The sequence below is a fragment of the Scyliorhinus canicula genome, chromosome 10, assembly GCF_902713615.1.
Source record: "Scyliorhinus canicula chromosome 10, sScyCan1.1, whole genome shotgun sequence".
NCBI lineage: Eukaryota > Metazoa > Chordata > Chondrichthyes > Carcharhiniformes > Scyliorhinidae > Scyliorhinus > Scyliorhinus canicula.
In genome coordinates this window covers 41,599,437-41,620,807 of record NC_052155.1, presented here as the reverse complement: position 1 = coordinate 41,620,807, position 21,371 = coordinate 41,599,437, and the positions used below count along the sequence as shown (strand labels likewise).

General features: G+C 49.1%; 2 protein-coding genes across 3 annotated transcripts in view; both read left to right on the top strand.

The window, feature by feature from the left end:
- Positions 1-21,371, top strand: part of LOC119972316 (1-phosphatidylinositol 4,5-bisphosphate phosphodiesterase gamma-1-like) — a 296,119-nt gene that overhangs the window by 240,502 nt on the left and 34,246 nt on the right. For both annotated transcript variants that reach the window (XM_038808825.1, XM_038808824.1), the window contains exons 23-27: positions 1,413-1,479; positions 7,737-7,900; positions 10,755-10,851; positions 14,045-14,269; positions 16,116-16,264. In XM_038808825.1, coding sequence (XP_038664753.1) covers positions 1,413-1,479; positions 7,737-7,900; positions 10,755-10,851; positions 14,045-14,269; positions 16,116-16,264 — 702 coding nt within the window. The remainder of the gene's footprint in view (positions 1-1,412; positions 1,480-7,736; positions 7,901-10,754; positions 10,852-14,044; positions 14,270-16,115; positions 16,265-21,371) is intronic.
- On the top strand, positions 16,277-19,639 carry LOC119972317. The gene is made up of 2 exons (XM_038808826.1): positions 16,277-16,594; positions 18,036-19,639. Exon 2 carries the CDS (start codon positions 18,944-18,946, stop codon positions 19,595-19,597), a length of 654 nt encoding a protein of 217 aa, XP_038664754.1. The 5' UTR covers positions 16,277-16,594; positions 18,036-18,943; the 3' UTR covers positions 19,598-19,639.

The window sequence follows — 21,371 nt, the reverse complement described above, 5'->3', positions numbered from 1 at the left end:
TGTCCACAATTGCATCCAACTCTGATAACCACACTTCAGAATATAGAGGGTGCAATGGAGATCTATTGGAATGGCATCAGTGATGAGAGTTGTCAGTTACCCGCAGAGTCTAGAGAAGGATTGTTCTTCTTGGAGTAAACAACTCCCCAAGTCTCTTGAGAACAGCACCTTCCAAACCCACAACCACAACCATCTAGAACATCAAGGGCAGCAAAGCCATGGGGCAGATTTGTGCAGTACTGTTTCTGACCAGGAATTGAAGATTGACCAACAGCTCTCCAAGGGCGGATGGAAGTCCAACCCACTACCAATCAATGCGCATGTGAGCATTATATGGCAGTAGGAGTTAGAGAGTCGGTTGCTGCGCATTACGCTGTCGAGCGCTGATCGTTCGCCATCCTCAAACACCTACCCTTGGGAACACGATCACCTGGAAGTTCCCCTCCCAAGATACTCACCATCCTGAAAACAGATGCTGTCTTACTAGAGCGGCACGGTGGCCAAGTGGAGGGCGGTGCAGTGGCCCAGTAGTTAGCACTGTTGCCTCACAGCGCCAGGGACCCAGGTTGAATTCCGGCCTTGGATGTCTGTCTGTGTGCAGTTAGCACTTTCTTTCTGTGTCTGCGTGGGTTTCCTCCAGGTGCTCCAATTTCCTCCCACAGTCTAAACATGTGCAGCTTAGTGAATTGGCCATGATAAAATTGTCCCTTCGTGTCCGGGGTGTACAGGTTGGGTGGGATTACGAGGATAGGGTGGGGGAATGGACCTAGGTAGGGCGCTCTTTCTGAGATTTGGTGCAGACTCACTTGGCCGAATGGCCTCCTTCTGCATTGTAGCAATTCTATTCTATGTATTGGAGCTGGAACTTCCAGATTCTTCCACAGTTATCTTCACAATGGCAGATTGGTTATCTGTCTTTGCAAAAACCCAGGACTTAGTCTCAGCTCTGCTTCCATAGGAAAATGCTAAACGTAGTCCAGGCAATTCCCTTCCTAATAGGACTGTGAGTGTGTTCCTACCAGATGGCTGGCAGAGGTTCAAGAAGGAAGCTCACCCACTACCTTCTCAAGGGCAGTTAGGGATGGGCACCAAGTGCTGATTTGCTAGCGAGGTCCACGTTTCACGAAAAGGTTAGAGATTTGCATTGCTGGGACTGTGGGAGCTGGTCATTCACCAACTCTAATGGCTTCTTTTGTAGACTGCCTTTGTAGACTGGAAATGAATGGCCCATTTTAAAAAAAATAAATCTCTAAAATGTTCAAATGTGGCAAAGTGTGATGGATGCAGCACACAAATGTTTGTACATATATGTTATATGTGTGTGTTATGTATAATTTATATATATATATATTATATAAAATAATGCAGCTATATTTGTGCTTTGGTAATTTTTTTCTCTTCTGTATTTTCAGTCTGTGGAAAACAGTCCCCTGGGAAGTTTCCTCAAAGGATTCATTGATGTTCCAACTTGTCATGTCGGTGAGCAGTAACGCAAAGACCTTGCACTCTCTTGTATTACTCCTATTTTCTTTTAAATTCTGTGCGTCAACACGAGCAACAGAAAGTGCGGACAGACCCAAAGGTTTAATTTTGTCTGAGAGTGAACTGTTTACTAAAATCACCTAAAAATTATTCAAATAAATGTCCACAACTGCAGTGTAGCAATGCACAAAGAAGTTTAGTGCAAACATATTTATAACGGAGCTGGCAAAAGAAAGAGCTGGCACAGATTTAATGGGCCGAGTGCCCATCTTCAGTGCTGCAAACATTTATGTCAGCGATGTTAGCATTCCAGCACAAGCAGTAGAAATTCACCGACACCCAGCAATGTGCCGTAACCCCGACTTTGAAGACTACTTTATACAGCTGTACTTTTTCATTGTGTGTCTGACTTGGCTCAATGGTAGCCTTTGAGCCAGAAGGTTGTGTGTTTGAATCCGCTCCAGAGAGTTGAGTATATAATCTACGCTGGTACTTTAGTGCAGGACTGAGGGAGTGTTGCACTTTCAGAGGTTCCCTCTTTCAGATGTGACCGCTGCCTATCTACTCTCTCCCAGTTGCATCCCATGGTACTATTCAAAGGAGAGAAGTCCCGGGCAGCACTTAATCCTCACCAACTTCGAGATGAAGAGACAGAGGGGTTTAGTGAGGAGAATCGAGATTGCGGGGCTTCGTTTTTATTTATTCTTTCATGGGATGTGAGCATCTCTGGCAAGGTCAGCATTTGTTGCCCATCTGGGCCATTTAAGGGGGCAGTTAAGAGTGGACGCCATTTCTGTGGACCTGGAGTCACGTGTAGGCCAGACCAGGTACGAATGGCAGATGTCTCTCTCCAAAGGGCATTAGTGAAGTAAGTGGGTTTCTCTGACAACCGATGATAGTTTCCTGATCATTTTGACTGAGATGAGCTTTCAATTTCAGGTTTATTAATTAATCAGTTGAAATTTCAAAATTCTGCCAGCTGCCATTCCAACCCATACCCCAGGGCAATAGCCTGGGCCTCTGGATTTACTGACACATTCTGCTTTCTTACCATTTGCCACTATTAGCATACTTCATCCCTCAATAGCACCAAAAACACTCCTCTTTGTCTTATGTCCATGACACGTTTGTCAATCTCTCGTAGAGTCATTCAATATAGTGAGGGCCTTCAGCCCATCGAGTCTGCACTGACAATAATACAGTAAACCCACTTTTCAGCACTTGGCCCATACCCCTAAATGATATGACATTTCCCCTGAATGTTATGACACCCTCACCCTCGTACGTTTTCAAGGTTGTGAGGATCCCCGCCCCTCCTGCCCTCCCAGATGGCACAATCCAGACTCCCACCACCCTCTGAATCCTTTGCCCCAACCTACTCTTGTTCCCTATTCTTCTGTTCTGCCCCACCTCTCCCACCCGCCTCTACTACTATATCATTCATTACATTGCCACCCGTCTTCAGTTCTGTAGATGGGTCATTTGGACTCAAAATCTTAACTCTGTTTCTCATCACAGATGCTGCCACACCTGCTGGGTTTATCCAGCATTTTCTGTTTTAAATCTGGATTTACTAGTCCAGTGACATTAACACTTTGCCTTTGTCACCTTGCTATGGTGAGGCAAAGAGGTGATGCAGTGCCACAGACCCAAGCGTTGGAGGACCAATGGGTATGAGAGGGGCTGTAGGGCTGGAGCAAGTTACTGAGATATAAGTGGTGAAATCTTGGCTGGATTTAAATACAAAGATGAAAATTTTATACTTGAGTCATTGAATTCCAAGGTAGGTCAGTGAAAGGGTTGATGAATGAGCACGACTTTGTACGTGGAATAAGATAATGTAACTACTAATTAGTGCCTATTAAGAGATAGAAAAATCACAGACTAAGATGGATCAATAGACAGAATGCGTACAGTAATGGAATGTTTGATTGATCACCAGTGCTTTAGCACAGTTCTAAAACTAAGTCCCAAAGCTCTTGCATATCCCTGTGGTAACATCTAAGACTGGCACCATGATTCTTTGATGAAAAGCCTGTGTGTGTGAAAGACACTTCACAGAATCCCTTCCAGCCTCTGCCTCGTGTAACAGCAGGGATAGAATGTCAGTTGAATCTCATTCTTTTGTTTGATGTCCAAACCAGCAGTAAGAGAGGCAGATAGGCGTCATTCATACCTAATCAAAACCCCCCCTTGTCAATCCAGGCCACCTTCTAAATTGTACTTGCAGGACTGGACTTGGACAATTTAACTACCTTCTGGATAGATCAGAATGACCAGTCTGGCAAACAAGGTGCCTCACGAGACAAACGCCACATCTACTGCCTCTTCAATTAATTGTTAGGGTAGCAGTTGATAATCTAATGTTTACTATTTCTATTATTTGGGCAAACTTGGCATCTATTAAAATTTGTCAATTATTCTGATGGTGCTTATTTAAACAAACAAGCTACTTTGTCTTGTCAGAAAACGGCCTATCAGCAAATCACCTCATATTAACTCTTAAGATGCTGCCATTTATTTTTTATCCCTGATGGTACTGAGCGTTCTTTTTGAACATTGCAATCCATGGACGAAGGTACTCACACAATGGTCACACTAAGTCAAGAATTCTGACTTAATGAGCTTGTGCCCCCCCCCCCCCCCCCCCCCCCCCCGCCCCACCAGCATATTTGACGGTGGAGTGGGGGTGGAGGGGTGCTGATAGAATAAAAGGAGAGGTCTTCACATGTCTCCCTGTCCATCCCTGACCCCTCTCCCAGTTTACAGTGGGCGAAGATGGCATCAGGCAGCCCGCCTGCACTGAAGCCTACCCAATCACACAATCACCGAATCCTTATAGTGCAGGTGGAGGCCATTCGACCCATCAGGTCTACAGTAGCTCTCTGACAGAGAAGACTACCTGGTCCCATTCCTCTGCCTTATCCCTGTAACCTTGCACATTCTTTTTTTCAGATAGCAATCTAATTCCCGATTGAATACCTCAAATCGAACCTGCATCCACTACCCTCTCAGGAAGTTCGTTCCAGGCTCCAACCACCCTCTGGGTCAAAAAAGTGTTCCTCGCATCACTTTTACTACTTTTGTCAATAATTTTGAACCTTGGCCCTTTAATTAGAACATAGAACAGTACAGCACAGAACAGGCCCTTCGGCCCTCAATGTTGTGCCGAGCCATGATCACCCTACTCAAACTCACGTATCCACCCTATACCCGTAACCCAACAACTCCCCCCCACTTAACCTTACTTTTATTAGGACACTATGGGCAATTTAGCATGGCCAATCCACCTAACCCGCACATCTTTGGACTGTGGGAGGAAACCGGAGCACCCGGAGGAAACCCACGCACACAGGGGGAGGACGTGCAGACTCCACACAGACAGTGACCCAGCCGGGAATCGAACCTGGGACCCTGGAGCTGTGAAGCATTTATGCTAACCACCATGCTACCCTGCTGCCCATTCTTGATGCTCTCTTGGGTGCGAACAGTTTCTCACTATTTACACTGTCCATACCCCTCAGGATTTTGAATATCTCTATTAAGTCTCCTCTCAGCCTTCCTTTCACCAAGAAAAACAGACCCGACCTCTCCAATCTATCCTGATAGCTACCATTCTTTATTCCTGGAATCATTCTTGTGAATCTCCTCTGTACTTTCTCCAATGCCTTCACATCCTTCTCAAGTATGGCACTCAGAACCAGATTCAGTAATTCAGTTGAAGCTTAACTATGTCTGAAGCAAGTTCAACATGACCTCCTTACTCTTGAACTCAATGCCCCATCAATAAGGTGTAAGATACTATGGCACGATTCAACTAAAAGGCAACAAAGTCCCATAGCGAGCGTGTTTAGCTGCATGTTTCCCGGCGCTCCATTGCCGAGAAGCACATGGTAATATAACACCACTCAGGTTAAATACGGGGCATCAGTGGGGAACGTGCGGCCAAGGTTGCACAGAGCACCGTTCTCTACACCGAGGAGCTCCGTTCGCCAGAACTCCTCTGTGTAGTGAGCGATCGGGATGTCATTTTTGGAGGACTGTTCTGTAGTTGCCAGCTTTATCTTGGCCCCCTTTTTTGAACAACGATGTAGCATTTGCAATTCTCCAGTCCTCCAGCACCACCCCTGTGACTAAGGAAGACTGGAAGATTATCACTACTGCCTCTGTCATTTCCACTCTCACTCCCTTCAGTACCTTTGGATGCATAGCACCTGGTCCTGGTACTTTATCTATTTTAAGATAGCCTTTGTAACAGCCCCTCCCTCACAATTGTAAATCTTTCTCGTGTACCAGTCACCTCCTCTCTCGCCCCAGCCTGCGTAGAATCTTCCTCCTCCAGTATAAAGATAGATGCAGAGTATGCATTTAATACTTCCACTATTTCTCCCAACTTCGTGTGCAAGTCCGCTTTTTATCCCTTGTCGGCCCTGCTCTTTCTTGGACCCCCCCTTTATTATTTATATATTTCTAGAAGACCTTGGGATTCCCTCTTATGTTAGCTGCCAGTCTCTTTTCAAACTCTCTCCTCATGAGTTTGTTCACTAACCCTGTGGTCTTTCTATATTTTGCCTGATTCTCCATTGTATTTTCTGTCTGACATCTATCGTATGTGCACATCTTCCTTTTCATCTTCACCTCTACCTCTCTCTATATCCAGAGTGCTCTGGATTTATTTGTTGTATCTTTCCCCTTTTAGGGAATATACCCTCACATTGCCTGCAATGCAATCTCTTTGAAGGTAGCCCATTGCTCAGTCACCAACTTTTCTGCCAACATTTGATTCCAACTCACTTGACTCTGATGCATTCTCATCCCATCTAAGTTGACTTCCCCCCCAATTAATTAGCCCTGCTCTGGACTGTTCCTTGCCCTTTTCCAAGGTCAACCTAAAACTTATGATACACTGGTCACTGTTCCTTAAATGCTCTCCCACTGATATTTGATCCACATTGGCCCACTCATTTCCCAGAACCAGCCCTCTTGTTGGACTGGAAACACACTGCTGCAGAAAATTCAAACACATCCCAGGAACCCTCATCCCTCTTGTCCCGTTCCACTATTCCTATCCCAGTCTATATTTGGATAATTGAATTCTCACATCATAATTACTCTATAATTCTTAATAATAATCTTTATTATTATCACTAGTAGGCTTACATTAACACTGCAATGAAGTTAATGTGAAAATCCCCTCGTCGCCACACTCCGGCTCCTGTTCGGATACACAGAGGAGAATTCAGAATGGCCAGTTCACCTAACAAGCACTTCTTTCGGGACTTGTGGGAGGAAACCGGAGCACCCGGAGCAAACCCACGCAGACACTGGGAGAACATGCAGACTCCACACAGACAGTGACCCAAGCCGGGAATTGAACCTGGGGCGCTGGCGCTGTGAAGCAACAGTGCTAACCACTGTGCTACCGTGCTGCCCTTGCTCCTCTGTGTTAAATCTTTACAAATTTGATTCTCTACATCCCTTCCACTAGTCGGTTGGTCTATATACCACACTGATCAATGTTATTGTACCTTTTTCATTCCTTACCTCTAGCCAGAGAGACTCTGCCCTTGACCCCTCTGGAACATCCTTTCTCTCCAGTACTGTAACAACAACTTTAATCAACACTCCACCTCCCTTTCTTCCTTTCTGGTCTCTCCTAAACACCTTGTACCCAGGAATATTTAACATCTAGTTCTGCCTTTCTTTGAGCCAGTCTCTGTTATGGCAATAATATCACAATTCCATTTGTCAACCTGCGTAGATCACCAATCGTATTAAGTGCAGTAGAGGAAAGCGGAGGCAAGGCAGGTAACCCAATAGGTTTCACTATGTGGTTTTGCCATTGGGCAGGAAGGGTGGGGGGGTGGTCTTTCAATTGGAGGTCACCACCAGGTCTATAAACCCACTCCTTTAACCGTCTCTAAGGCTTCTTTGTGAAGCCCAGGGAGGACTTCTCCTGCTTTTTCCTGGCTCACATGGAAACAAAAACTCAGTTTTTTAAAACGGTATCTGCTGATCCTCTTCTGACTCACGAACCTTCTCTTGTGAGCTTGAGTCTCACTGAGGAGTCATCACTGACCACCTCCACATGTTCAACTCCCCCACCCCACACCCAGTTTCCACGAAGAAGGGGGGGGGGGGGGGGGGGGGGCTAAAATCAGAACTGATTATTGTTTTCAAAAATACTTTAGCTGCTTTATTAATTGGCTGTGACTGCCTGCACCATATTAACATGCTCAGCATTTACTCGACAGTCATTCAGAAAGAAGGGAAAGGAAACAAGCAGTACGTTTTCACCATCCACTCCCAACAAATGTCCCACCCTGTGCAGATGTTGGATGTGGCTGCAGATAGTCAAGAGGATCTGAACGACTGGGCTGCCAAGATCAGGGAGGCAACACAGAATGCAGATGCCAGAGTAAGTGCGAGGCAAAAGCCATTTGGGAGATGTTGAAACAATTCTCTTTATCAACCATGCAAAGCAGAAAATAATTCCATCCAATTTCTTTGCCCGACTCTTAAAGGAGATGGATGTGATAAATGACGCCTCACTGGTTATGGTAACTCTTTTATTTCTAGCATTACGATTTTAGAATACGATTTTAACCTAGTTCCCCTGGTGGCTGGGAGTTTGACCAGCAAGTAGCTGATCCAGACAGACCAAGAATGATGCACATCCTAACCCTACCCCACACCCTGTTTGCTGATCCCCACAAGAATGTGTGTTGCTTTCTGTTTGAATCTCTCCAAAGCCTCATCTCTCCCTGTAATGATATGTACAATGTAAGGAGTGTAACGGGTTAACAAGCTGATGTTCATGTATCTCGACACTAGATGGCACCGCAGAGTAATCTTATAAAAGCCTGCGTTTCCAGGTGTTCTGGGAGAAGGTTGTGAAGAGGGTTGAGATAAAGTGTTAGTTGTACCCGAAAGACATTATAGATTTCTGTAGCATAAATTTAATACTGTTGTTTTATTAGCTAATATGTAGTGAAGTCTGTGAACCATTTGAAGTAGTGTAAAATAAACTAGCTTTGTTTTAAATACATAGCTTGATGTTCTTTGTCAACACTACAGCTTTTAAACATCTTGAAGGATTATACAAGGAATGTCACATCCCCATCTCTCCAACCAGGTCTAGCCCCATAATCCTCCAGGAACTTTCTGGTCTCCCAACTGTGGTCGCTTGTGCATTCTCCATTTCCTTCCCTATAACCATTGGTCACCTTGCCTAGGCCCTAAGCTCCAGAATTCCAACTTCAAATCCCATCACCCCTCCACCTCCTTTATCCTTTAAGGCACAGTTTAAAAGCTACCATTTTGTACAAGCATTTGACCACTTGTTCTAGTATCTCCTTCTTTAGCTTGGTGTCAGTCTGTGCCTGATAACTCAGCTGTAAAGTACCTTGCAATTTTACTATATTAAAGATGCTATACTAATAAGCTTTTATTGTCACAAGTATGAAGTTCATGTGAAAAGCCCCTCGTCACCACATTCCGGCGCCTGTTCGGGTAAGCTGGTATGGGAATTGAACCCGCGCTGCTGGTCTTGTTCTGCATCATAAACCAACTGTCTAGCCCACTGAGCTAAATCTATATAAATGCACATAGATTTTTGCTGTTTGTTGAGTTAGCTGATTTTAGCCATGTCATAGTTTGAATTAGAGAAGGGAAAATATCTTTCTTGCTCCTGATCACTATTCAGGGAATGTGTGTGTTGTGTGTGTGTGTATGTGCGCGCGCGCGCATCTGGTGCATGTGTATTTATGTGTGTGAGTTTAAGTCTGTAATTGTGTCTGTGACTGTGTCTGTGCGCGTGTGTATGTCTGTGCATATGGTTGTGTGTATGTCTATGTATGTGTCTGGTGTGTGTGTGTTCATGCGTGTGAGTTTATGTCTGTGTGTGTGTCTATGTCTGTGTGTGTGTGTGTGGGTCTGTACATGTGTGCGTCTGTGCCTTTGCGTCTGTGCATGCATGTGTCTGTTCGTGTGTCTGTGCATGTGCATGTGTGTGCCTGTGCAGCTGTGTCTGTGCGTGACTGTCCGTGCGTGTATGTGTCTGTATGTGTGTCCATTGATGCAAGCACAGATGACTATAAAACATGATTTTGGTTTTAAAAGTCTGAATGACAGTGATGGAAGTGAGGTATTTAACTGCGAGCAGTGAATTAGAGCATATTTGTTTAAAATTAACATGTCTCATGCAAGACTGACGGTATTTTCCCTGAGAATACCTGAGAGTGTAGATAATTGATGCATGTTGCAGCTGAAGCCAGCCGATGAACTTCTTGAAAAGGATCGTTATATGTCTGACTGGGATTATATTTTAATGGGATTGATTGGCAATGGAATGGGATCGGTATGGACTGAGATGCTGAAATATTCTGCAGGAATGCAATGGTTCTTGTCTTTCTGAGGCAGAAACGCTGTTCATATCCCCACTATTAAGCTCTGATCTGGTGTCCTTCAGATACCTCGGTTAGTGGGGGAAGAGTCGGCCAGAGTTCTCATGCCTGGTTGTTTAATCTGATCTGATCTTCAAGATATTAATAGGGAAAGACAGGGCAGATAAAACTAAACTGTTTCAACTGGTTGGAGGTTCTTGAACAAGGGGGCATAGTCTAAACATTAAGGCTAGACCGTTCAGATGAGACCTTGGGAAGCACTCCTCCACTCAAAGGGTGGTAGAGGTTTGGAATTCTCTTCTACAAATGATAATTGATGCCAGATCAGTTGTTAATTTCAAATCTGAGATAGAGTTTTGTTAAGCAAAGATATTAATGGATATGGGCCAAAGCAGGGATATGGAGTTAGGCCACAGGCCAGCCATGACCATTGAATTGTGGAGCAGGCTTGTAGGACTGAATGGCCCACTCCTGTCCCTATGTTCTGATCCCACAACCTTGCTAGAAAATGCCTACCGGTAGACATTAGATGCAACTCGGTTAGATCCTGGGCCGACGGTTTTCAAGGTTGAGTGACTTGTCGAGATTCATACATACAGAATGGCCACTTGGCCAAGGTGCCGAACATAGGCAGTACCGGTGAACTGTAACCCAGAATGAATCAACTCCTTCGAAAGAGGACGATAAGAAAATAAAATTTGCTTTTTGTTTTCAGGATGTCGGCTGGCTTCGCTGGCAAAGCTGGCATTAATTGCCCATTATTACCCTCGAGAAGGTGGTGCTGAACCTTCTCCTTGGACTACTGCAGTCTGTGTGGTGACAATGTTCCCTACAATGGTGTTAAATGTCCATCTCTCTTTGTAATAGATGCAAGAAGGAAAAATAATGGAAAGGCGGAAGAAGATTGCACTGGAATTGTCAGAGCTGGTTGTCTACTGTCGTCCTGTTCCTTTTGATGAAGAAAGTAAGTTTGACTTCATACTTTTTGCCGTTCAAGTGGAAACGTTCAATTTCCTATAATTTTATCTTCTGGCAATTTATTTTGTTGAGTTACTTTTACCTTCAAATAATATTGCCATGTGCACAAGACTAAGATGTAACATGACCCTAATCCAGCATATTTATTGGGCCTACTGTTCTTGTCCGGTCAAAAGGCATTGCTCATTAATAAAGAATACTGGGGTTAGCAGCACAGAAGGAGGCCATTTGGCCCTAATGCCTTCCGATGTTTTACTATACTAAAGATGCTAGAAAAATGCAAGTTATCGTTATCATGCCGCCGTTCACTAGACTGATCCAGAACAAATCCCTCTGCCTGACCTCACCCCACATTTCTTTGCTGTCATTGAATATTTATCCACGTAGTGGTAGCACGGCGATGCAGTGGTTAGCACTGCTGTCTCGTAGCGCTGAGGACCCAGGTTCGAACGCAGGTCACTATCCGTGTGGAACATAGAACATAGAACAGTACAGCACAGAACAGGCCCTTCGTCCCTCGATGTTGTGCCGAGCAATGATCACACTATTCAAACCCATGTATCCACCCTATATCTGTAACCCAACAACCCCCCCCCCCCCCCCCAACCTTGCTTTTTAGGACACTACGGGCAATTTAGCATGGCCAATCCACCTAACCGCACATCTTTGGACTGTGGGAGGAAACCGGAGCACCCGGAGGAAACCCACGCACACACGGGGAGAACGTGCAGACTCCGCACAGACAGTGACCCAGCTGGGAATCGAACCTGGGACCCTGGAGCTGTGAAGCATTTATGCCACCCCCCCCCCATGTTTGCATGGGTCTCACCCCCAAAGATGTGCAGCAAGGTGGGTTCGCCAGGCTAAATTGCCTTTTAATTGGAAAAAAAGGAATTTGGTACTCTTCAGTTTATTAAAAAAGAAGAATATTTATCCACATTTCGATTCAGCGATGCAATGATAACTGCCTCACTCGCTCCCTGTGACAAACCCTCCATGATCCAACAACACACTGAGGCTGGGGAGACTCCATGGAGGTGTGAAAATGGTGAGCAGGACCTGATTCCGGACGCGATTCTCCCAAATGAGAATAAAGTCCCGTAGTGAGTGTGTTTAGCCCCGTGTTTCCCAGCGCCCGCAGTGCCGAGAAACACATGGCTTTTCAACGTGACTCACGATGATTAGGGGATGAAAGGGGGTACGCGGCCGAGGCCGCACATAGCCCCATTTTGTACAGTGGGAGCTCCGCTGACTGGAACCCCCCCCCCCTCCTCCCCTCAGCAATCCCCTGGGAGACCCCCACGAGCACTCACCCAAGGTCTCTGAGGTGAAGGGATTGAAATCAAAGCTCAGGTACCTCGGGAATCTGCGCGTTAGAGGTTTCCCGACCACATTCCTCGGCTTTGAAATGTTCACCAGTGCAGGTTGTAGGTGCCGTCAGTTGCATGTTGTGACCCTGCTTGCTGCACTGCCCAGCTGGCCAGCTCCATTGTGGGAAGAGGCAGGCACTCGTCTCCCGCACTTTACATGGAATCGGGCCAGCTTTTGAAGGACTCCTGGTTCATGGCATCTCAGAGGTGTCGTGAGCCATAGTTGTGGGTAAAGGAACCCTTTGAAAAGTAAGTTCAAGTTACCTTACTGCCCCCCCCCCATGCCAATCTATGCCTCCCACCCAACCCCATGGCCCCTGGTACCCTCTATGCCAACCTGTGCCCCTCCCTATCCACCCCATAGCCCCACATAACCTCCATGCCAAGCTATGGCACTTCGATGCCTGTTCACCCACTATACACCATGAATTGGCAAGGATGGGGACCTGGGAATGTAACGGTGGTGGGGGGGAGGTCGGTGTAGACTAGTGGAACTTGTTCCCAGTGCACTGGGGCAAACCTTTTAAACAGCCCACCTCGGCACCCGGCAGGCCCAGTGACTGCCTCACACTGTTATTGGTAACGGTGGGCCCGAATCATCAGAACCACTCCAGCACTTTCTCCTGAGGCGGGCGCACAGAGACAGAAAAGGTCCCTCCACCTGCTACCCGCCTCGATGATGAAATCCAGCTCTCTGTCTCCAGCCTCCATTCTCGTTCTGAATGATCGTCTTAACAAGATCACCCCGCAGCACTGCTTTTCCAATTAGCGGAAATAATCTTTGCCAACTCCCGTGATCAAAACCCTTCATTGTTTTAACAGCCCCCCCCCCCCCCCCTCTCTGTTGGAACGGAAACAAACAGGCCCGGGAGCAGGGCATGGAAAATAACACACAATTTCTCCCGGTTAATATTTTCCAGTACAGTAGAGGGCCATGGACAAATTTTCCATCAAGGGGTTGATCAAGCAGAATTCCATTCTGCCCTTTGCACCCTTAATAGGCCTTAATGTAACAACTCAGATCAGCTGAGTGCTAACAGGAGATCCTGTGAGGCCTTCTGAAAGACCTTCACTAACCTGAGGTAATCAAATCTTCATGGCTTAGGCAAAATGTGTCTCTATTGAAGCCATGGATCGATGTAGTCTGTGACAGCATTGAGCCAGCTGCTTCTGCTAAAAAGCCCCCAGAGGTGCTGGAAGGCCTCTCAAACCACCCAAAAAGGCACCAGGTTCTCGACATCTCTTCTGCTGGCAAAGGAGCTGTTGTAGAAATCGAAGCCCGGTGGCCTCGTGTTGTGTCTGTCATTCAGAATGCCCTCAGGTTAGCTGCTGAGACAGGATCTCTCCTTTGGGCTGAGGCCCATTGCTGATGGAGTATACAACCGGCTTCTTTCTGCTTGTCCCATTGCAAATCTGACCTGGGGGCGTTCGATGCTGACATTGAGTACATGAAATGGAACTTCCTGCCTTCCTCAGAGTTCTTGAGGAACACAAATTCTCTGATCTAGTGAATGAAGAATTTCCACAACGCATTGCCGCTCCACTGATGTAAGGTTGGGGGTAACTGCTCCCATCTCACCCTCTGCCAAAGTTACAGGCGTGGAATGCAAGGAGCTCCGAGGGAATCTATGGCCAATGAATCAATAATTCTCTGTGTTGTATAATCCAAAGAAGGAGTCATTTAAGTGCCGGGAGGGTCAGTATATCGTTGATGAACAGTGAATCTTGTGAAGAGATGAGTTGACGTACCTCGTTAGCCCACTCTGGCCTGGTGCTTCTTTGCTGACCTTGCTTCGTCTCGTCCTACAGAGATCGGGTCGGATAAGGCCTGCTACAGAGACATGTCATCCTTCCCCGAAACGAAGGCGGAGAAATACGCCAACAAGAGTAAGGGCAAGAAGTTTCTTCAATATAACCACCGGCAGCTGAGCCGTGTCTACCCCAAGGGGCAGCGCCTGGATTCCTCCAACTACGACCCACTGCCCATGTGGATCTGCGGCAGCCAGCTGGTCGCCCTCAACTTCCAGACACCAGGTACGTTTTCTCTAACCAGCTACACCAAGGAGTGAGTTACACTCGCTCAAAGGCAAAGGGAGGTAAATGTTAGCACTGCTGCCCCGCTGCACCAGGGACTAGGGTTCAATTCCAGCCTCGGGTGACTGTCTTGTGTAGAGTCTGCACGTTCTCCCCGTGTCTGCGTGGGTTTCCTCTCACAGTCCAAAGATGTGCGGGTTCGGCGGCGTTACGGGGATAGGGCGGGAGAGTGGGCCTGGATAGGATGCTCCTTTCAGAGGGTTGGTGCAAGCTCGATGGGCCAAATGGCCTCCTTCTGCACTGTAAGGATTCTATGGAAAGCATTGTTCCCGTTGACACCACCGTATTCAATAATAGACAGAGAAGCTCTAGTGATAACTTTCCTTCCCGCCCAATACCAAAATCTCAGGATCCCTCCAAGGATCCACCACTTAGTCCACTCCCTCTTCCTCATCTACATGCTTTCCGCTGGTGACACGGGGCCTTCCACAAGCATGCTGCTTACACCCAGCGTTATGCTTTCACCTTCTCTCTCGACCTCCCCACTCCCCCGATGCTGTGTGAGATCAAGCATCGGATAAACTGTCATTTCCTTGAGACAAAAATTGGGAGAATCAAAGCGACCACCTTGAGTTTCCAACATATTCTCCTTTATCTTGCCACTGATTCTAACCTGACTCAGTGTTCCCAGCCTCAGCAATCTGTCTGAATCCAAATTAAGTTTCCAAGCGCATAGCCACTTTGTCACAGTGACCGCGATTCCATAAATTGCCCACCCCCCACCATTACCTCAGCCCATCACCCACCAAAGTCTTCATCCATGCCAGTGTTACCTTGAAGATCCATAATTCTGTTCGTCCAAAATCCTGCTACCAATATTTTATCAGTCCAACATTGCTGAGGGACCCTTCAGTCATCTAGGCCCCATGTTCTGTAATTCCTTCCCTAAATCCATCTCCTCTAAGCCTCTCTCCAAAACACAACTCTTTAATCAAGATTTTGGTCAGCCCTCTGATTCAGAACCCATGCTTTCTTGCACCTTTGTGAATAGCATTTAATCCTTCCAGGGTTGCCAATGGAGCATCTATGTGTCAAATACATAGGCCAGTCGGAAGTCACTTTCAAGAATGTGTCCTACTTCTGGCAATCCTATCTGTGAAATGTCCTGCAGTGATTTTCTCTGTCAAGAGTGTTTATGATTTGTGTTGCTGTAACCACAGCTCTGAATTAAATAATTGGACTGCAGCCCCCTCTGCTGGATTGAACAGTAATTACAGGAGCAATGACTGACTCCCTCTGGTGGCTCCTTTTGCTGAGTGTGGAGCAGAGCCATATGGGTCAGTGAGTTGATCTAATGAGTAACTAAGTCGAACAAGCTTGGTCTGTGCTCAATGAGCTGATCTTGGATGGGTTGGGTATTAGGTGTATTATAATTGGATTCAATATTCCTCAGCTAGAGAGGTGATTTAAACTGATTAGAGATTTGCAATTTGGTGACCCTTTGCAAAACTGTCTTAATTGTTGACGAGAATTCAACTGTGAAGCTCACAATTGCTCAGTACTGTCACTTAGGGAGTAACTTTTATGTCACTTATGTGGGGTTTCCATGCCTGAAGACGAATGGCGATAATGGAAATTTACCTCCTTGCTTTTCTTTTAGGTTCATCCATGAAAATCAGAATTAGCCCTCGTGGACCCTATTATTAGGTAGAAAAGGTTCCAGCTAAAAAAGAATAGAGGCACTGTAAATACTGGGAACTGTGTCGGAAAATCACTGACATGGTTTCTGAAGAAAGGGAATGAACTTTGAGTCTGAGACGGCTTTGGAATTTCTTTTTTTACGCAGACAAACCCATGCAGCTGAACCAGGCGATCTTCACCATGAATGGAAAGAGTGGGTATGTTTTGCACCCTGATATCATGAGAGACGAGAGCTTTGACCCCTTTGACAAGAACACTCTCAAGGGTGTGGAGCCAATCACCATGCAGCTTCAGGCAAGTGGCAGCCATTTTGTTTCACTGAGTGATCTGAGCAACCTGACAAATGCTGAAACCACATAAGGGATTTGAACCTCTTCACTCTGGGCGCGAGCAGAGTGGATGAGCAGTGAAGAATGAGCAGCTCAGTTTCTAGCTCCATTCTTACCGATTTTAATGCCACTGGTTTTGGTTTTTGCAGAAACAGGTTGGAGCCTCATGCACTTACCGTGATGTTAATATGACCCTAGCTGACGTTAATTTGCCTGGGGCTTGTGCATGTAGCCACCACAACTTTCATGTTCACATGAAGCAGATCTGGTCTGCAGACGAAAGGGATCCTCCACAGTGAGTGTGAAATTTTTCTTTGTGGGACCAGAAAGAGCAGGAGGGCTTCGACAAGCTCCATGAAGAAAGCCGCAATGGCCCGCTCTACCACCCTCGGTACAGGAAGCGAGCAGGGCACCATTCTTAAATGCCGCCTTGATCTCTCAAACCCCCCCTTGGACATCTCATTCACGGCCTTCAGAAACTCCCATTGCCTCAACTTTACCTCTTAAGGGGTCTTCAAGCCCCCCCTCCCCTCACCCCACCTCTTAAGGACAGTGCACCCCCAAGGCCGATCGCTGGCACAGCTAAGCTGGCACCTGAGCACCTTGGCACTACTAGCATGGCACCCTGGCAGTGCCCCTGCCAGCATGGCAGTGCCACCAGGACAACCTGACAGTGCCAAGGCTACAATGGCAGGGTGCCCAGGTGACAGTGCCAAGATGCCAGGCTAGCAGTGTCAAGGTACTGAGGTGGCAACAGGAGTGGCAGGGTACCACCCTGCCCAGAGCGCAACTAGACTAGGGCCTCCGATGGCATGGGAGACACCCCCCCCCCCAGGTGTAGTTACGCCTGGTCCACCCTTGTGTGGTTCAGTGCTAAACGGCGCCATGGAGAGGGCTTCCAGGCACCAGCGATCATTCCTGGGCCTCAGGAGAATCCTAATGGCTCACTTAAATATGTTAATCTGATCATTAGATCTCACGAGGCCTCTCGCGAGAGTTAACGGCTTTGTCGCATCACCGTGTTGGGCCCGACTAGGCCGTTTGATCGGGCCCTTAGTGTGTTTTGTAACAATGTGCAACAGCCCAAAGCTGAGACGAGCTCCCCCTACAGCATTAAAGTAACAAATTCATATTGTCCATCCGCCTTTCTGAGGCCAGTTGCCCCTGGAATTTTGAGTATGGTTGCCCAAACGTACTACATGTAGGACCAGCAGTGAAAGGAGACCTTTGTCCATTTTTTGTGTATTTCTTCTCTGTTTATTCAAGTTTCCTGAGGCACTAGTAGGTGACCTTTTTCCTGTACCTTTTCTTGGGTTGTTTTTCAGACAGACTTTGGGGGATATATGTGACTGATTGGCTTCACCACATACCTTTGCTCAAAGCCTCATCCCAACAAAATGGCTGACGTTGCTATGCATACCTCACTTTAGCAGCAAGGCATTGTGTGGTAAACCACTGTTACACCTGTATTAGGTGATGTAAGGTAGGACCTGTACTACAGGTTCACCGGTATCCCCTGCCTGCTGGCTCCACCCAGTAGGAGGAGCGTGTCCTCTATTCAGCAGCCATTTCACCAGCTGCTGTGGGAGGCCACACATCTTACTGCAATAAAGCCACAGTTGTATCCAACCTTAGTCTTTGTACAATTGATCATTGTCAGTGCCAGTTTGAATTTCCGATGTGCTACTCTACTGCACTGCTACATGAGATGGCTTCTCTCCCTCTTCCCTTCATAGAATTCTACAGCACAGAAAGAGGCCCTTCGACCCAACGTGTCTATGCCGGCCATCAAGTTCCGATCTATCCGAATCCCATTTTCCAGCATTTGGTCCATGGCCTTGTATGCTATGGCATTTCAAGTTCTCATCTGAATACTTCTTAAATGATGTGAGTTCTCGCCTTTACCACCCATTCAAGCAGTGAGTTCCAGATTCCAACCATCCTCTGGGTGAAAAGATTTTCCCTCAAATCCCGTCTAAATCTCCTGACAATTCACCTAACTCTATGCCCCCTGGTTATTGAGCCCTGAACTGAGAGGCAAACCCTTCTTCCTACCTGCCTGACCTTCGTCCTTCATAATTTGACACACCTCAATCAGGTCCCCCCCCCCCCCCGGGCCTTCACTTCTCCAAGGAAAACAAGCCCAGCCTAACCAACCTCGCTTCATAGCTGAAATGCTCCAGCCCAGCCAACATCCTGTTGAATCTCCTCTGCACCCTTTCTAGTGAAATCGCATCCGGCCATGACAGTGACGACCAGTACTGCACACAATACTCTGTGTGTTTTGTACAGCTCCATCATAATCTCCCTGCTCCGACTTCCGGTTGCGGCTAGGTGGAGCTAAGTCGCACGTTCGGCAGCTCCCGCTAGCAAAGGACATTTGGGCTCTTTTTAGGGCCCGCAACGGCGCTTGTTCGACGTTTCCCGGTGTGGGAAGGGGACAGCAATATTCCACTGATAGTGTATGGATTGGACCAGGAGGGGGGCGATTAAAAAAGCGGCATTGCAGCAAAGAAAGGTGTGAGGGAGGAGGACTAAGTTGGCAGCAGGCGGAGACCAGGCAGCGTGGACGCAGTGGGCGCAGGAGCAGCAGGAGCTGCTCCAGCGCTGTTTTAAGGAGCTAAAAGCAGAGCTGCTGGAGCCAATGAAGGCCTCACTCAATAAGCTGCTGGAGACCCAGATGGCCCAAGGGGCGGCGATCCGGGAGGTCCGGCAAAAGGTCTCGGAGAACGAGAATGAGATCTTAGGCTTGGCGGTGAAGGTGGAGGCGCACGAGGCGCTCCGCAAGAAATGGCAGGCGATGTTCGAGGAGATGGAGAATCGGTCGAGGCGGAAGAACCTGCGGAACCAGCCTCCCGGAGGGGCTGGAGGGATCGGACATGTGGTCACCATGTTGAATTCGTTGATGGGAGCGGGGGCCTTCCAGGGGCCCTTGGAGTTGGAGGGGGCCCACCGAGTGCTGGCGAGGAAGCCCAAGGCCAGCGAGCCGCCGCGGGCGGGGCCATTGCGGTTTCACCTGTTTGCTGATCGAAAGTGTGTATTAAGGTGGGCCAAGAAGGAGCGGAGCAGCAGGTGGGAGAACGCGGAGGTCCGGATCTACCAGGATTGGAGGGCGGAGGTGGCGAAGAAGAGGGTCAGTTACAATCGGGCGAAGGCATTGCTCCACAGGAGAGGGGTGAAGTTCGGCATGCTACAGCCGGCGCGTCTGTGGGTCACCTACAGGGATCGACACCATTATTTTGAGTCCCCGGAAGAGGCCTGGGCTTTTGTTCAGGCCGAAAAACTGGACTCGGACTAAGGGTCGGGGACGAGGGGTCGCAGTGGTGGGATGTTTGGGGATTGTGGTGTTGTGTTCCGAGGGGGGGTAGGTAACTAGCTTGGGGGGTTGATGGTCGGTAGGGGCTGATGGGGCCTCGCCCGGGGTGGGGGGGGGGCTGAGATGGGGATAGTGGGACTGGGCCTGAAAAGGGTGCTGCGTCAGAGGTAGCGGGGCCGGGCGAGGGGAAAGCGCGGGCGTTTTCCCGCGCTAAGGGTTGAATGGGGCGGGGTCGGACCTGGCGGGTTTTTTCTCGCACTGGGAACGGAATGGGAAGGACGAGAGCCTGCTTGTGGGCAAGGCAGGGGAGGGGAAGCTTTACACTGGGGGGGGGGGGGGGGTCGATGGTGCGGCGGGAGTGGTCGGGTCAGCAGGAGTCAGCTGACTCACGGGAGTGCAATGGGGGGAGCAACGCAGCTAGGGGGGGGCCTAGCTAGGAGGGGAGGGGGGGGAAGTGGGGGGGGACCAGGTGGGGAGGAGAAGGGGGGGACCGGGTTGCTGCAGGAATGGCCAAGGGGGGCTGGAGGTGGTAGAGGAGGTCGGGGCGGGGGTCTGCCGCTGTGGGGAACGGGTCGTGCGGGGGGCACGGGCACGTGGCTGGCCTAGGAAGGGCAATGGCTAATCGGCGGGGGAGGGGGCGAGTAGCCCCCTGATCCGGCTGATAACCTGGAATGTAAGGGCAGCGCCGGCCCTAGGGTTGCTGGCGCCCTGGGCAAGCTGAACTTTGGCGCCCTTCGGGGATTGGGGGGTGGGGCCGCCGGGGGGGCGGGGGGGCCTGGGGGGGGGCAGGGCCGGGGGGCGGGGGGGGGCCGGGCCGGAGGGGGCCCGGGGGGGGGGGGCCGGAGGGGGCCCGAGGGGGGGGGGGCCGGAGGGGGCCCGAGGGGGGGGGGGCCGGAGTGAGCCCGAGGGGGGGGGGGGCCAGAGTGACCACCGGCGAGCCTGGATCCATCCGCCATGTTTGTGCGGGGCGGCCTGAGGGAGGGCGGCCACCGTGCATGCGCCGGTTGCTACCGGCCCAACTGCGCATGCGCGGGACCCGAGTCTTTTACGCGGCGCCCCTAGCACATGGCGCCCCGGGCGACTGCCCGAGTTGCCGGTACCTTGCGCCGGCCCTGTGTAAGGGGACTGAATGGGCCGGTCAAACGGGCCCGGGTGTTCGCGCACCTGAAGGAGCTGAAGGCGGATATGGCCATGCTCCACGAGACGCACCTGAGGGTGGCGGATCAGGTAAGGTTAAGAAAGGGGTGGGTAGGGCAGGTGTTTCATTCGGGTTTAGATGTAAAAAACCGCGCCGTGGCGATCTTGCTGGGGAAGAGAATGTCGTTCGAGGCGTCGAGCATTGTGGCAGACAATGGCGGGAGGTATGTGATGGTAAGTGGCAGGCTGCAGGGGGAGCGGGTGGTGCTGGTTAATGTAGACGCCCCGAATTGGGACGATGCGGGGTTCATGCGGCGCATATTGGGCCGGATTCCGGATCTTGAGACAGGAGGCCTAATAAGGGGGGGGGGGGATTTCAACACGGTGCTGGTACCGGCACTTGATCGCTCCAGGTCTAGGACGGGCAGGAGGCCAGCGGCTGCCAAGGTGCTGAGGGGGTTTATGGACCAGATGGGAGGAGTGGACCCATGGAGGTTTACGAGGCCGGGGGCCAGGGAATTTTCATTCTTCTCCCATGTCCACAAGGCCTACTCCCGGATTTACTTTTTTGTTATGAGCAGGGCGCTGATTCCGAGGGTGGAGGATACTGAATATTCAG

Coding starts and splice junctions, on each gene's coding strand:
- LOC119972317 (XM_038808826.1), top strand. CDS start 18,944: ATGAAGGCCTCACTCAATAAGCTGCTGGAGACCCAGATGGCCCAAGGG.